The 15,550-nt window shown below is 42.8% G+C and overlaps 1 protein-coding gene and 1 non-coding gene across 2 annotated transcripts; both read right to left on the reverse strand.

Annotated features, from left to right (window-relative positions):
• Positions 1–91: 91 nt before the first annotated feature.
• On the reverse strand, positions 92–15,282 carry LOC111228917 (anoctamin-8-like). The gene is made up of 19 exons (XM_022755028.1): positions 15,275–15,282; positions 14,119–14,255; positions 10,982–11,092; positions 9,093–9,225; positions 8,090–8,228; positions 7,832–7,928; positions 7,489–7,605; positions 7,201–7,328; positions 6,663–6,824; positions 5,622–5,774; positions 5,203–5,329; positions 4,869–4,924; positions 4,697–4,771; positions 3,487–3,984; positions 2,961–3,137; positions 2,632–2,823; positions 2,381–2,512; positions 1,946–2,056; positions 92–1,499 (listed from the first exon to the last, which is right to left on the reverse strand). The coding sequence occupies exons 1-19, from the start codon at positions 15,280–15,282 to the stop codon at positions 837–839; spliced, it is 3,216 nt and encodes a 1,071-aa protein (XP_022610749.1). The 3' UTR covers positions 92–836.
• Positions 6,209–6,281, reverse strand: trnak-cuu. The gene has a single exon. It is a non-coding gene; the product is annotated as a tRNA-Lys (tRNA).
• Positions 15,283–15,550: the final 268 nt, after the last annotated feature.

The raw sequence follows: 15,550 nt of genomic DNA on the forward strand, positions 1-15,550 counted from the left end.
TTTGAAGTGTTACAATTTGCCCAACAAACTTAGTTTACATACATATTATATTTCTGGGACACAAATCAACCCAGCAACACAGACTATCATCCAGTGATATTTATTAACAGTTAACAAAATCAGCCAGTGCATTATCTCTTGATGGATGTTTATTCAAGTGATATTTATTTGCATCAGAGAAGTACATTCACTAATTTATGTAGTAAAATAATTCATAGAAAACCAAAGTTAAGAAAAATAGAATATTTTTTATGGTCACAGTGAGTATAATCTGACCTATTGCGGAAGAATACAATGGCTTTGAAAGTGCTTCACAACTGAAAAGACATGGTGGACACATAATGCATGCACATGACGCAACATGCATTCAATACAGGCATCAGAATGAGAAACAAACTTGGAATGGGAAGCTGCTGTTCATGTCCTTTTGACAAAAGGGCTCATTGATGATCAGGTCCTTGTTTTGTTCTGTTTTTATTTATTTTTTTAAAAAGATCCTTCACATCAACATATTCTGTTCTGGTGCTGTTGAAACCCAGGCAGTCATGCAGTATTTCAACCTTTAGTAAAGGTTTTTCAAGCCCCGTTCAAGTAGATACACTTACTGTACATATTTTACTTGGAAGCTAGATAATCAAGTGTTAGATACAGTATAATACTTTGTGCGAAGTTAGTTGCATCAAGATTCAAAGTCTAACGCTCGCTGACCTTAGATGTGGTCCTTGTGACTAACATGTTCTCCTACAGTACAGGTGTGTCGCTGTCTCTCAGTGTTGCCTGAACATTTGTACATTGCTCTCCATTCATAACATTACATTGGCATGGCTGAACTTTTATTAACTCTTTGAGCCAGAGTTTTCTAAATCAGTCAATTGTCTTGATTCTCCTTTATCTGACTCATTAGAGGGTAATTCCTCTTGGGATGTGTTTAAGTCATACCTGTTGGGCTGAGCGTTAGCAGCCTGGGTCGGTGGTTGTGTCCCATTTGCACACACAACCGTACCCTCGGACTTGCTGAAACTGAACAGCTTCCCGGGACTGAATGTTCTGTTGGGGGACTGTGACCTCTCCTGGCCACTAGGGGGAACCGAAGAGGTCACAGTTGACCCAGGCGTTGGTCCAACTGCCACTGCTGGCTCTTTTTTCACCTCAGGCGACTTCAGGAACTTCAGAAATCCTGGGAGCTTTGCCTCGCCTCCTGTTGGGGACTGAGCTGGTGAGCGTGAGGTGCCGGAGGAGAACTTCCCCTGGAGAGGGATGATCTGTTTCAGCTTCATCACATTGTTGTTTCCCAGCAGAGAGCTGGGTCTCTTCGGCTTGTCCCCTGGCTTGCCCCCTGATACTTTGTCATGGTGATGCTGGTGGTGGGTGTCTGCCCTGTGGTACTCGCTCTCCTGACGGGCCTCGGCCTGCAGCTCGGCCTGACGCTGAAGCTCCTCCTCCTCACGCCGGCGCCTGAGCTGCTGTTGGAAGTGATGCTGCGCCTGCTGCTCATGCTTCTAGATGGGGAGGCATGTTAAAATGAAGATAGAGAAGAAGAGAGAAAGATTCATAGGAAGAAAGACGGCAAAACAGAGAAAGGTGAGAGAGAACAGGATGAATAAAAGCATGAATACACCCCCAGCAATTAAAGGTTAAATTATAAACTCTCATGCTAAATATGCTGACATTTTGTCATTTGCTCTTTACTGTCTCTATGACAAAACTTATCTTAAGACATGATGTATTACAACACTATACAGACACACATAGTCAAACACACACATTTATTTCTCATCAAGTGAGAAAAGGCTGCACGAGTGTACATTTTTGGACAATGCACACTAACAGACCAAGGGACACACAGGGGGTATGTGTATAGAAATATGATATAAATCGCACAAAGTTCAGCCAGCAGCAAGCCTAACGTTGGCCGAAGGTCTTTCAAGCTATGATACAACTATACCTTGAAAGCTTCCCTTCGTCGGTACTCTAGCTTGGCCATCTCTTCTGCTACCCAGCCAGGGATATCAGGGATGGCAACATGGATGACGTACTTTAGGAGGATTGCAAAGTGCTGTAAACCACCGAGACCACAAAGGGACAGGCTCAACACGCAGTTACATCAAGGCACAATCACATTCTGTTTCTTATTCTGTATTTTCTCCAAAGACAAAACACCACATCTCATACACATACCAAAAACTCTTGTGAGGTTTTGTGTTCATTAATGAACTTGGCTCAAAAATTGTATTTTACAGAACAACAAAAGATAGCAGGCCGTGCACATTGGTACTTCTTTTGTAATCTTAAAAAAAAGTGTCATTTTGGGAATAAAACTACATTTTGTTAAAACTACCAAACTCCTGACGGACAAACCTGCGTTTGTTTTACAGCATACCTCCAGTAAGACGATGGAGATGATGGTCATCTCAGGACTCAACCAGGGGAAGAGACGCTGGAGCTGCCCACACTGACCTATCAGGTAACAGTTAACTATGATGGCTATCAAGCCCATAGCCTCCATTGCAGTCTGGTGTTGAGAGAGAGAGAGAGAGACAGAGAGAGAGAGAGAAATTTCCAGGCTATCAGGTGGCCCCACTATACAAACCGTAGTCTTGTCTGACATTTTCCAAAACAAAACACACTGACCTGCCATTGTCCAATGTTCTCCACTCTCTGTCCAAAGGGCCTCTGAAGGCCGGTGCACAGCTTCAGAGCATCACTGCGAATCTCGATGATGTTGTTGATAAGAGCGCACATGGCCGCCAGGGGAAAGGCAGAGGAGAAGAGCACCACATAGCCAAACTGAATGAACATCTCCTGGTAGTCCTGAAGCGTGTCCTGCTGGGGACAAACATCATGAATCAGCACTGGCAGTTGTTGTGAATTTGGATATAGATGATTTCTGTATGATATTTATTCAAGATTGTTTGTAAAAAGTCAAATTTGCATTTCTCTGGTTTCATCAGGAGTCCCACCTCATAAGTCTGCATGCAGCTCTCAATCTCGGCCTGGGTCAGAGTGACAGTTTTGGTTTCTTCTGGAGGATCAATCCACGACTTCTTGTCCTCTCTCCCCTCACCTACGTTCTTCCTCCTCTGACAGAGTGGGTAAGATTCCTTCGGAGAGGACACAGTGGCATTCTCCTTGATCTCCTGTTAAAGTAAACATTACACTACAATACTTTCTCTAGTGACTACTAAGACTGCTTCAATTCTGCACCTTTGCAGTGGATGGTTTAACTGAATCTGTTGAGACGGATGAGATGAATCTGTGTAACTTAATTCATAAAACTACAGGAAATACATTCGACTGTATTGGCAAGAGTTGGAATTATCCAAACATAACAAGAGATGTTTGTTACATGTTTAAGAGAGCAGTGATTGTTGGACAGTTTTAGACTAAATGAGTGAGATGAGCATTTTTTCAGTGCAGAGAAAGAACGACAGGACCACAAAGCTGCAGTGTGGGATGATAAATGATAATAATAAGCAGACCACATACTTGAGACAGCAATTCACAGTCACTGTCCTCATCACAGCTGTCAAAAATACTTGATGGATCCATCCCTTCCTCTACCAGTGTAGGACTGTCCTCAAGGAAGCTGTAATCCCCCGCCTGCGCGTCTGTTGTGACGTCCTGGTAGTCAACCTTCTCGGTGAAACTGACTTTACGTTGTTTTAGGACACTGTCATTCATGTCCCATTCTTCTTCTGTGAGCCTGAATCCTGCTTTCAGATCCCCTCTTCTCTTTGGCTCTGGGTTACCGTTAGCAGTGTGACCGACAGGGATCCCTCTGGGACCTAGGAAGGAATAGGCTGTTATGGAGGCTTGGGCCTTGCCCAGAGCCAGGCGGCCATATTTGAGCATGATGGCTTGGAGTAGCTCCCAAATCACCTTTGGGGTGAAGACACCCAGCTTGTTTTGCTCATAGAGATAGGGCTGGAGGACCTCTTTGATGTTCTGTAGGAACTGGCGAAAGATCAGTAGAGTGGCTAGCATCTGTGAAGGGTAGGAGGACATCTGTTACTGAGCTGAACGTACAATGTGCAAAACAGAAAACACATGCACATTTCAATTGTTCAGCAGGCACAAGTGATGTAAATATTAACTCAGTTTATTGCCTGATATGATCCCAGGACATTTACAGCATCTGACACACCTCATGCCATTAAAGCAAGACTATTCAACAAATCAAAAGAAGACTTCAAAAAACCTTCCTCTTACAAATGAAAGGGTGAATTTGTGAGCAATATAAAACATGCTTGCTTAAGTCAGTACACCTAAGGATTTTACCACTACAGTCTTACTTGGTCTGGTATAACCAGCGACTTATGATAGCTAATTTAATGTTTCATTCATTCCTCCGTAACTGATCATTCGCTAAACCCTTCCCCTGAAGAGCAACTGTTCAATCACAGCTCAGCAGCCATAACTAGGCATGGCACCGCTTGTAGGGTCAAGTCAGCCGGAAACATTAAAGTCTGCCAAAGACAACGTTTTAAATCAACAGCTGATAAAATCACACAGTTGTCCCAGCTAACAAAATTGTGGGTCTCCGACTGGAAATAAGAGGCCTGCTTTTTGTTAACTTGAAATCAAAGAACCATTGTTTCAAACAGTACTAAGGGGACGCGGGTTTAGCGAACGGTCAACAACCTTTCACTCAGTGTTTTGTCTGTTTGTTTGTGATTCTGCGAAAAGATGTTGCTACCTCCTTCAGTCGCTCCATGTCCTTGAGGTAGAATCCAATGTAGAAAAGGCTAAGGTAAGAATTGATGAATTCAAACTGTAAAACAACCAGAAAATATAACAGGAAATCAAACACAGACACTCAGTCAGGGTGAATTATCTCTATTCAAACCTCAGACTGAAGCATGACTTACAAAAACCATCTTGATGATGAGATTATTCTCATAGGCACTCTGAAGTCTATAGTTCTCTGGATGAAGAAATAAGAGAAGTATTACTCAGTATGCAGATAAATGACAGTAGAGAGTCTGTTTCCTTTTTGTTTTACCTTTAACTGCTCCACAAACCTGCTCTACGATCAGAGCTAAAAGCTCTCCACACCAGTAATGACGTAGCATAAAAATATATTCATACTGCCCCTAAATTACAACCATGGTTAAATACGTTCCATTTCAATTTAATGTATTTTACACCTATTCCTCTATTATATATCGCAGAGATAACAATTTAATATTTTGTGTCTCTCACCCATGTCATTGAGCCAGTAGGCGATCTTCTTATACACTTCATCACATATGGTTACAGTAATGGCCAGAAGTATCTTAGGAATGAATCTTGTAATACCAGGTAGCTCCTGAATCTCCATCACCACTTCCTGCAAGGTGAATTAGAAGCATGATAAATATTTAACAAGTCCTATTCATATTCCTATCTACTCTCAAATCCCAAAGCTATTTTTAAAAGGCTATTAAATGCATCTAAAATGGCAAGAGGTATATTTAAATGAGACACAATTCAGATATCTTCAGACTAAAATGTAAAATTAGATGTTAAGTAACACATAATTAACTGGAACGCCCCTCACAAGAAATACAGATTATCAGACGAAGACTATATCAACTGCATTTCTTTTCAATGAACACATTTGCTGTGTTATCTGTTCAGACCTGCAGTTCCAGGCAGAGGAGCATAGCGAGGAAGACAAAACAGAGGCAGAGGAGGCAGATGGGCAGGCTGACCAGCCATCTGAACAGGGCTCTCTTCCAGGGCGGGTAGTAGAACTCCTCGCAGCCTGTTATGGGACTGCAGCGCTTTACGCCCTGCAGAGACAGCAGCAGACAGAGGGAGTATTCATAATTGCAATCGTCTTAACTGGAAAATATGTGTGCAAAATATGCTCCGCAATGACTGTTTCCTTGCTTGCCTGATTGTTTAATGGATGCATTTGTTTTATATGATAAGAATCTTTCACATCCTTTCCAAAAAAAAAAACAAGAAAAGAAAAAAAGAAAAACACAAAAGCATTTCTTACATTCTTGCTGAAAATTAAGCACCAACTTCCTGTACTGTGAATTCTGAGGTGACATTTTTATCAGGATCAAAGTTGCTGTTTTTACAACTTTCAACATGTGCAAAATATAAAATGAGTTCACAGCTTGGTGAGCAAGGCCCTCTTCATTCATACCATTCTGTCATATTCTACGTGTCCCAAACCGCTCCACTTATGTCAGATTTCTCCCCAGAAAAATTGAACCGCCCAACGTGGGGCTCGAACCCACGACCCTGAGATTAAGAGTCTCATGCTCTACCGACTGAGCTAGCCGGGCCTGATACAGCAGTTTCCACATGCTTTCTAAACCGGGTCACCCACAGCCCCCCCACACCAGTCTTTTATTCACTACACACAAAAGCCCCACCTCACTCCACCCCCGCTCCCCTCTCAAACACCACGTGCAGTTTGAAAGACATTCCTCTTGTACACACACTGATCACATTTCCTGGTATTGTTGCGCAGTTGCGCACGTGCTCAGAGACGGCAGTAAGGTGCAGGCTGATATTGCATTTTACCTGAGGAATCTCTCACTATGCTACTGATTCACAGAACTTTGAGATTTAGGTTTTCACTGCTGTCACACAACACAACATAACAGCACCCGCAACTGTGCTTTCTCATCTGTGCAGGCTCAGGCTGCAGAAACAATCCTCACCCTGAACTGCGGCCTGGGTTCCTCCAAGGACTCGGCAGGGGTGTCCAGAGTGCCCCACCTGTAGGCCAGCTCTGCCTCTCGCCTCTTCCAGCGCTCCAGAAACAACGTCGCCCACACAACGTTGAAGAGGGCGAAGACCACACAGCAGATATCCTGACTGGTCTGTGACACAGTGTAAGTCAAAGAAAGATACCGGTACAACTTGAGAAATTATAATTATGTTATAGAGTTTTCGGTTGTTTCATAAAAAGCAAAAGTCAGAGCCATTAATGAATCTACTTGTTGTTTATGTGTCTGCACTGTGTACTGCTTCAACTTGTAGAGACAGACAACATGACATTTGACAAAGTCAGAAATGTAATAATGAGAACAGGCAACAATACAAACTCAAAACCTCTTGACATTTCTGACATAAAAATAAATCTAGTATGTAGAGGAAAGGCAAAACCAAAATGACAAGCGGTGTTGTGACATTTTCCAGTAATATTCCAAGAGCTTAAGAGGAAACAAGTCTTGTTATAGAAAAGGTTTCAAGTACCTGATCAGCCTCCGCTAGTATCCAGAGCAGAAAGCCAATGACAGCAGGGTAAAGCATAGAGTTGGTGTAGAAACCCAGCCAGGCAAAATACATGCCGATCTTCACTCCAAAGTAGTCACAGATATCGTCTGGGAAGAAGATGAAATTGTAAACAACTAATACTGTGGCTTTGGGAAGAAGGATTATATGGTATTAAACAACTGACAAGCTGTATCAACAGTATATCTCCGGCCTGCTGTTTACTATCCTGCTAAGTTTTCTCCAAAATAAAACTTTGATGCTTCCTACCCAGGGGCTGCCTTTCACATACAGCCTGGACCCAAGATGTCATCAGCTGGTTGAGGATCCTTTGCTCATGCAGGGGAAACATTTGATGGATCACCCCCCGAGCTACCAGCTCTGGAACTAGAAATGACAAAATGAACAATTTGGATCTGAGGTGACCTTTTGTCCATGTTTGGTTCTAAATGGTTATGTTTCTTTCTGCTAAGCTAATTACACTACTTAATGTGGGTTGTGGCTAATGTGGCTTCATAAAATCACAAATTACAAATGAAACATTGATGAAAACGAGAAGAGAAAGAGATGTGGAACAGCATTAAAAAGTCACTCATAATAAATAAGAGCATACTGATTGGCTGTCCCTCCAGGAAGTGAATGTTGTGAAGCACCTCCCCCTGTTTGGCTCGCAGGTTGTCCAGCCAATACTTAATGATGCTCTGACGCTCCTGAACACAATTACAAGGAGGGAGAAATGAAGAGAATGAATGATGTGCTGTAATTGATATAGAGACTATTAATCTTTCATAAGATCAAAATGAATAACCTGTGTAATATTCACAGAAACACTGACATACAGCTCATGTGACCCACAGTTTTGACCTCTAACCTGTGAGGTAAAGAAGCAGAGCTCGCTGTCTATGTTCTCATAGATGTTGTCCTCTTCACAGGAAAAGCGCCGCATCCCACCACCGTACTGCGGTTTGACGGCCTTGTGAATGCCCATCTGTTCTGCTCCTCGCAGCAGGCTGAGGCGAGGAGAAAGGGTAAATGATCAGCAGGATTAAAATCTGCTGGAACACGAACACTGGGCTGCAGATGTTTGACAGATTAAGTACATTAAGGGCATACAAAACAACAAACAGTGATACACACAGACACAACTGCGACATGACTCTCAGTGTGTTTTCTATACTCGGAAATTGCTGACTTAAAGGAATAGCTTGACATTTTTGGAAATACAATTCTCATCTAACTCTCAGCAAGACGGCGAGTAAGAATATCTCCCAAAATGTCAAAGTATTCCTTTAACTTTCCGAGATCAAAATTAGAGACACCAATAACAAACAAAAAAAGACAAGCTGAAAACCTAGTATACGGCTGGAACACCTTTGTATGGTCAAATCCTGATTTTATAACTGCGGCATCATGTGACAAAATCACTGAACACATAAATCAAAGACAAAGACTGAGCTGTGATTTCGGCTTTATTTGCTTATAAAATGATCAGAGAGAAAGTTAGAAGAGAAAAACTCTATCAGGCTTTTGCTTTTATTACAGTCAAAGTGAGTGAGAGAGAGACAGGAAAACTGGGAAAGAGAGAGAGAGAGCTCAGGATGGATTTCATTCTAGCCACGTTGCTGCATAATGGAGAAAAATGTTACCAAAAACCAACAGGACTAATATTTAGATTGCCATTTTTTAACCATTATTCTAACCTACTGTAAATTCTCAAATCAAACACCAGCACTACTCAGCTGCTTGGAGAACTAAGGGCCAGCCAAAATGTCTTCACTCAAAACAGTTCAAACAAAGACAGGAACACATGCGCCCACACACACACACCCACCCGCCACACACACCCACACAAACACACAGTTTCAGAGTCTTACTTCTCGAATGTTGTCGTGATGAAGAAGGCGTGTGCCTGCGTGTGTTTATGCTGTCGAATCTGAATGCTGACTTGTGGGATTCCAACACGAATCTGGTTCAGCAGCCACAGCAGAGTGTGGTCATCTATTGAATCTGGGGGGCAAGAAATGTTCGTTTTACTTCAGGTTTGATAGCATGCTTGTCATCATTTATGGACAAATTAATTTTAATAAAAATGTGAATATGAGCATCAAAATTCACATTTTTAAACAGAGATTTTTTTTTAATTCCTCACACATTTGCGGATGAGTTTGCTAAAGGCAGGGACTGATGAGTTTGCTGTTGCATAAAGAAGCTGAACCAAACCCATCATTCACCTCCCTGACAGAGAGGGCCAAGCGGCAGCAGCGGGGTGGTGGTGACAGTAAAAGGTCAATCCACTTAAATCCCTGTCTACATATATCACAGTCCCTTTTTTTCTTAGGTTGAGAGGACGGACTATGACCCAGACTTGAGTTCAGTCTGATTCCAGTACATCAGCTGACTGTATAAAGCGAATTCTCTCAATTAACCCATTTAATGCCCCTTTTTATAATTACACTGAAACAATTTCATACCAAAAATTAAAAACAATTAACTTCAAATTAGAAATTACTGAGATTTTGAATCCACCCAAGGACTAAAAAATCCTGGAGTAATCTACATTCTTCCTAATACCCTGAATGTTGAAGCGTAACTAAGCTACTTACAATAAGAGGCCTGGCAATCTGTCATATGTTGTCACAAAACTAACAAAGCTTTAAAGCAGAGCTGCAGGAGTTACTTGATTATCAAATATTACAGAGTAAAACTCTTTCATTTGTTATTTAACCTTGTCCCAATCTTGTCAGTGAGATAGAGGTGGTCAACGCAGCAACATCAGTTGAACTCAAGTTCTGACAGCACCACCATATTTGACCTCAGGAAAGTCCTCGGAAAGTCTTCAGACCCCTTCCATTTTTCCCCATATGTTATATTGCAGCCTTATTCTAAAATCCCCAAAAAACTTAATTTTCCCTCATCAATCTACACTCAATGCATCAGCATGACAAAGTGAAAATTTTTTGAAAATTCATGAAAAAGGAAAAAACTGAAATATCACATTGACATAAGTATTCAGACCCTGTTTTATGACACTTGAAATGTAGCCCAGGTGCCTCCTGTTTCTCTTGATCATCTTTGTTTCTGCACCTTGACTGGAGTCCACGTGTGGCCAATTAAGCTGACTGGACATGATTTGGAAAGGCACATGCCTGTCTATATAAGGTCTCACAGATGACAATGCCCATCAGAGCAAAAACCGTGAGGAGGAAGGAGCTGCCTGCAGAGCTCAGGGACAGGATCGTGTCGAGGCACAGATCTGGGAAGGCTACAAAAACATTTCTGCTGCATTGATGGTTCCCAAGAGCACAGTGACCTCCATCTTTCTTAAATGGAAGAAGTTTGGAACAACAAGGGCTTCTCTGAGAGCTGGCCGCCGGGCCAAACTAAGTAATCAGGAGAGAGAGGGCCTTGGTACGCGATGTGACCAAGAACCTGATGGTCACTCTGGCTGCACTCCAGAGATCCTGTGCGGAGATGGGAGAAACTTCAATTTTCTGAGTCAAACTGCAACATTAGTTTGATCAAATGCTTCCAATTCACAATTTATGCCCACAACTGCACCTTCCTTTAAAGATCCTGCAGAAGGGACACAGGTACTGTAAATGGATGAGATCTAATTGTCCCCAGAGGTAATTTTTAAGTCCTAGTCATACGCCTGAGAGGCTGGCTGACCACCAAAGACATTAAATGAGGATGCATTGTTCTCTCTACAGTGAAGGACTCATCAGAGGACAAACAAGGGAGGACAGGCTGGAGCTTACCGTACCTGGGAATGTCATGAGGATGTCACAGTTTTCGGTGGGCACCATCTTCAGCCAGGACTTCCGAGACATAATATAGTGTCTGGCCTGGAGAAGGCGCTTACCAAATAATTTATCTGAAAGGGGGGGAAAGGGGGGCAACAAGGTGAGAGTGAGTCAGATCGGGGTTAATAAAGTTTGCAGTGATTACAGTGAGAAAGAGGGCTAGGCAGAGTGTGTGTGAGAGAGAAAGGGGACTGGCAGATGGTAATATTTTCTCATCAGGGTGACCAAGGACACAGATGACAGGTTGGTCATTAGTATCGCTCTGCCACTCATCACTGATGTTATTTCTTCACCATATTTTCTACCCGTTCTTGTTTTTTGCTCCTGTCATGGAAACAAAAGGACAGAAATGTCCAAAATAATCGCTCAGCCAGCGTGAAGGTTGACTGTGCTGCATCGGTCATATGACTGAGCAAATGCTAGCAAACAAATAGATGATCTGTAAACTGGCTGCTGTGTAAACAGCCACCGACTATCTTTTCAAGTCTGTCTCTAAATGAAGGCAAAGCAACAGGCCCTGGTTTTCCCAGCAGGGAGATTCCACTTGTACATAATCACAGTACAGTCTTGGACGTCGTCCTTTTTGCTGCTGCTTCTTTCACATGTTGGTCCTCGCTTTAAAGTCCCACTCTCAAGTTCACACACTCTGTTTCACGCAGGCACAATACCCACAGTGACAGACCGATGTCTTCATTGTTCACTGAATCCTACTGTGTCAGTATGTGTCTGTGATCGGGATTTCATCCTGCAGCATACAGTAAGTGCATTATCACATCACCTTCTTTCACCACGTCAGCATCATCACTGCTGCCAGCTCCTTGTTGTTGTTTTATGTTTTAGACCTACATGCCAACTGAGTGACACTTGATTAACTGCACTTGTATTACATGTCAGAAAACAATGCAAACAGGGTCATGTTATTGTTATCATGCATTAGAGCTGAACTGTTGATCAAGCAGCTTGTTTATCTGGGGATATTATTAGAGATATGATGAGATGTATAAATCACTGAGCAATACTGCTGATTAAACTGTGTGTGTGTGTGTGTGTGTGTGTGTGTAACATAATGATGCAATCCAAGCCAAATCACTGACACCGAATGCTTTTTTTTTTTTCCCTTTGTCTTTGCAGACGCTTTATGTTTCGGAGTACTTCAGCCTGATTGTCTCTCTGATTGTCACTGACATAATTGCTCATTAAAGGTGGATCTTCCACAAGGCAAGCAGACACAGCTGCCATGGAAATCTCTTTGCCAGGAAGCAGCAAACTGCACAGTATATATACATTCAAAGCCACACTCTCATGTATGATGACGATAGGATTTAATACCCAGCTGCTGGTGTACACTGCAGAACTGTTACACTGAATCTTCTCTGTCCTTTTCCTTTTTGTGTGAGCAGTTGTGATAAACCATATAGACTGGCTGGCCATCTTGGAAGCTTTTCAACATGAGGTAGGCTATCAATAGTTATCATTCATCAGCTGTTATTATACTAGCATCGTAGCAGCAGTATTTCTACAGATAATGTTGTTGTGAAAAATATGTCAGACTTTTCCAAGAATGATTTCTGAGATGCAGTCCGATGTGGAGACATAGCACGACATACTGTATAATTTTCCACAAATACACACAAAAACAAAACCAATGACATCTATCCCGAAGTTCAACCCACCAATCAGCCAAAAGCCCACTATCTGTAACTGGTCATACTGTAATAACAGGAGAAAAATAAAAGATTTACACTATATCACCCGTTAAGTCTATCCATCAGACAGACCCACACATGACCACCTGCGCGTCGGGTTCACTGTCCAGCTCACCTCACTTCCATCTTGGGGAGTAAAGTGGAGTGCACCCACCGTATAAAACACAGAAAGCGCACACACACCTCAAGCAGCAGGCCAGAAATCAAGCCTCTGGGGTGACAGTGAATACTCATCATGAACTGTCCATTTCCCAGCAAATGCAGGCAGTTAGCCTCATAAAGCAAACTGATGTGGGACATTAGCAAAATCATCATTCACACACTAGAGCTCAGCTAAAGGGCTGCAGCACAAGGATGTAATCACAAGTTGAACTATTAATATTGTTGAAACAGATGTAGATGAGGGCACGACACGCTAATCTTTCGAGATTAACTCTGCCCGTGAAATTGCTCACCTCTAGTTGATGATGGTGTTAGATGGTGAATGGTTACCACTGCTGGCACGCACCATACTGGTGCAGGAAAACTCATCTTTGCAGTCAGATAAGTGATGGTCCATTCTTAGAAAATCTACAATAGGTTCACTTTAATGGCTGTATCAAATTTGAATGTTAAAAATTCTTTTTTTATGCGTTGTAATGACATCTCCTGTCCTGATCCATGTTAATATGGCTGAGATTTTCTCCAATAGGTTTTACATTGGTTGGCTTGAAGTCTAGATGCAAATAAAAGCAATAGCTGCAGTGACACTGCTCAGGCAAAGACTATATGCATGGTCATGTGCAGAAGGTGGGTGGGCATGAAACTAAATGATTTAGGGAGCCCAGAGGGGCCCTGGACCATGGCATGGTGAACTCAATGAAGGTTGTAAAAATGTCAAGTGCTGCTTAATAATCCTCATAATGTAATTCCAGAAATAACCACAACACTGGTCATCTGCTTACTCACCAGTGAGACATTTCTCCTGTAAAATCCTCAAGTCTTCAACGCCTGGGACAAAACGGACACAGATGACATCCGAGCCTGAAACACAACCTCTACTCTCCTCAGAGTGAAGTGTGGCACAGCCCGTCGGGACATGCACCTCCGCTGCGTAAGACTCCTGCATGCACCTGTGGACCACAAAGCCTGACTCTTCCCGGGCCTGTCTGAATCGGAATGCGCACTATGTAGCGGGAAAAGGAAAGACTCACCGAAATCAAAACCCAATCACAGACAATTGACCCTTCTTGTCTCCAGTAAGTCATTCAGTGAAGTCTATTAACCATCAGTGACTGCACCATGTTGCTGATGCACAGTAGCCTAATATCCCTCACCGTCTTAAATGAGCACGAACACTCAGCTCCCTCATGTACTGTAATTTACCGTTTTTTTTCTCCTGTGACACTCACCGAGCACCGCGGATGGTGATAAGGACGTTTGCTGCTGGTTGTTGTTGGTCCTGTGCTGCTGCTGCTCGTTTGACACCGTCCTCTCCATCCTCTCCCCTGCCCCGTCGCTGTCGTCGACGTCTGCTGTGCTGCTGCTGCTGCCGCCGCTGCCGCCGCTGCTGCTGCTACTGTTTACAGTAGCGTCGGTATCAGCTGCTCCGGTGCCCGCCGCTTGCATGGTGGTGTACAATCACTCCGGGAGGTGAAGTGGGGGGTGGTAAACCGCACTGCACGGAGGACTCTGCTTTTAGTGCATGGCCGTTGCATGTAAAGGGAAAACCCTAGTGTATCTGATAGATGACGAGGAACATGATCATGGCATCTACACGTTACGCGCACTAGTCGTGACTGGGTAGTGACGACAGAGTTTAGGGAAACACCGCGCAGGCTACAGGTCGGAAAAAAAAACAATGACACACCATAGACTGTATATGTCCTGTTTACTGCTGCACATGCACAGCTGAAGGTGGATCAATCGCCTTCGATAGGCTACTAAAGGCTACTATATCTCACACTAACAATGCATTATAGCTTTCCTATTGGTGGAAAATATGGCTATATAATGGCTATATAATGTCAACAGGACATTGTTCGAAATATTTTTGGACAATATTTTGCCTATGGAATAATCAACACTTGCTGGGCTTTTATCATCTGTTTATGCCCCAAGACTGATTAATGCATATTTCATTAAGTTTAATTTATTGCTTTCATATTAAGTAATGAAGCGTCTTAGACTGCTAGGTAACACATACACGGGTAACCAGGTAGGTAGATATGTAGCTCCAGCGCAAAAATGTGTCTCTCAACGCCAGTTCACTAATTGAGATGCTGTCCTTTTATATAATAAAAGGATATTTTATATAATAAAAGGACAGGCAAGGATGCCAGGCAAGCCAAATTCCAGAAAGTCACTGCACCCCACTAAGAAATAGTTCCTCTCAAACCCTTCATAAAACAACAAACTTACACTTCATTTGAACAAACGATGTATAACACGTTAGAGATCCTCACCAGACATGTTTGAAACTATTTAAAAAAAATACTCTGCTATGACTCATATTTTGTTTAACATGGTTTTCCCGCATTAAACTAGGGCTGGAAGCACTACACTTACTTCCTCATTGGGAAAGTCTGGATTAGGCCTTGTGTCACGCCCACCACCGCTGCTTATGCTAGGTTGACAGGTGAACGCAAATCGAGATGGTCAGCGTCAGAAGAACCGTCAGAGACAGCCACATGTTTGAGCCTCAGTCAGACCCAGACTCTGATGAGGAGTCAGTTGTGACCAAAATCGGCGACCAACAGACGTGTGAGAACGGTAGGCGTAGTTTGCATCTTTTATTTGTTTATGTTGTTTCTTAGCTTGTAACTGGCAGAGGCTGACACAGCG

Source organism: Seriola dumerili, unplaced genomic scaffold, assembly GCF_002260705.1.
Source record: "Seriola dumerili isolate Sdu_G_001 unplaced genomic scaffold, Sdu_1.0 BDQW01000226.1, whole genome shotgun sequence".
In the NCBI taxonomy this organism is placed as follows: domain Eukaryota; kingdom Metazoa; phylum Chordata; class Actinopteri; order Carangiformes; family Carangidae; genus Seriola; species Seriola dumerili.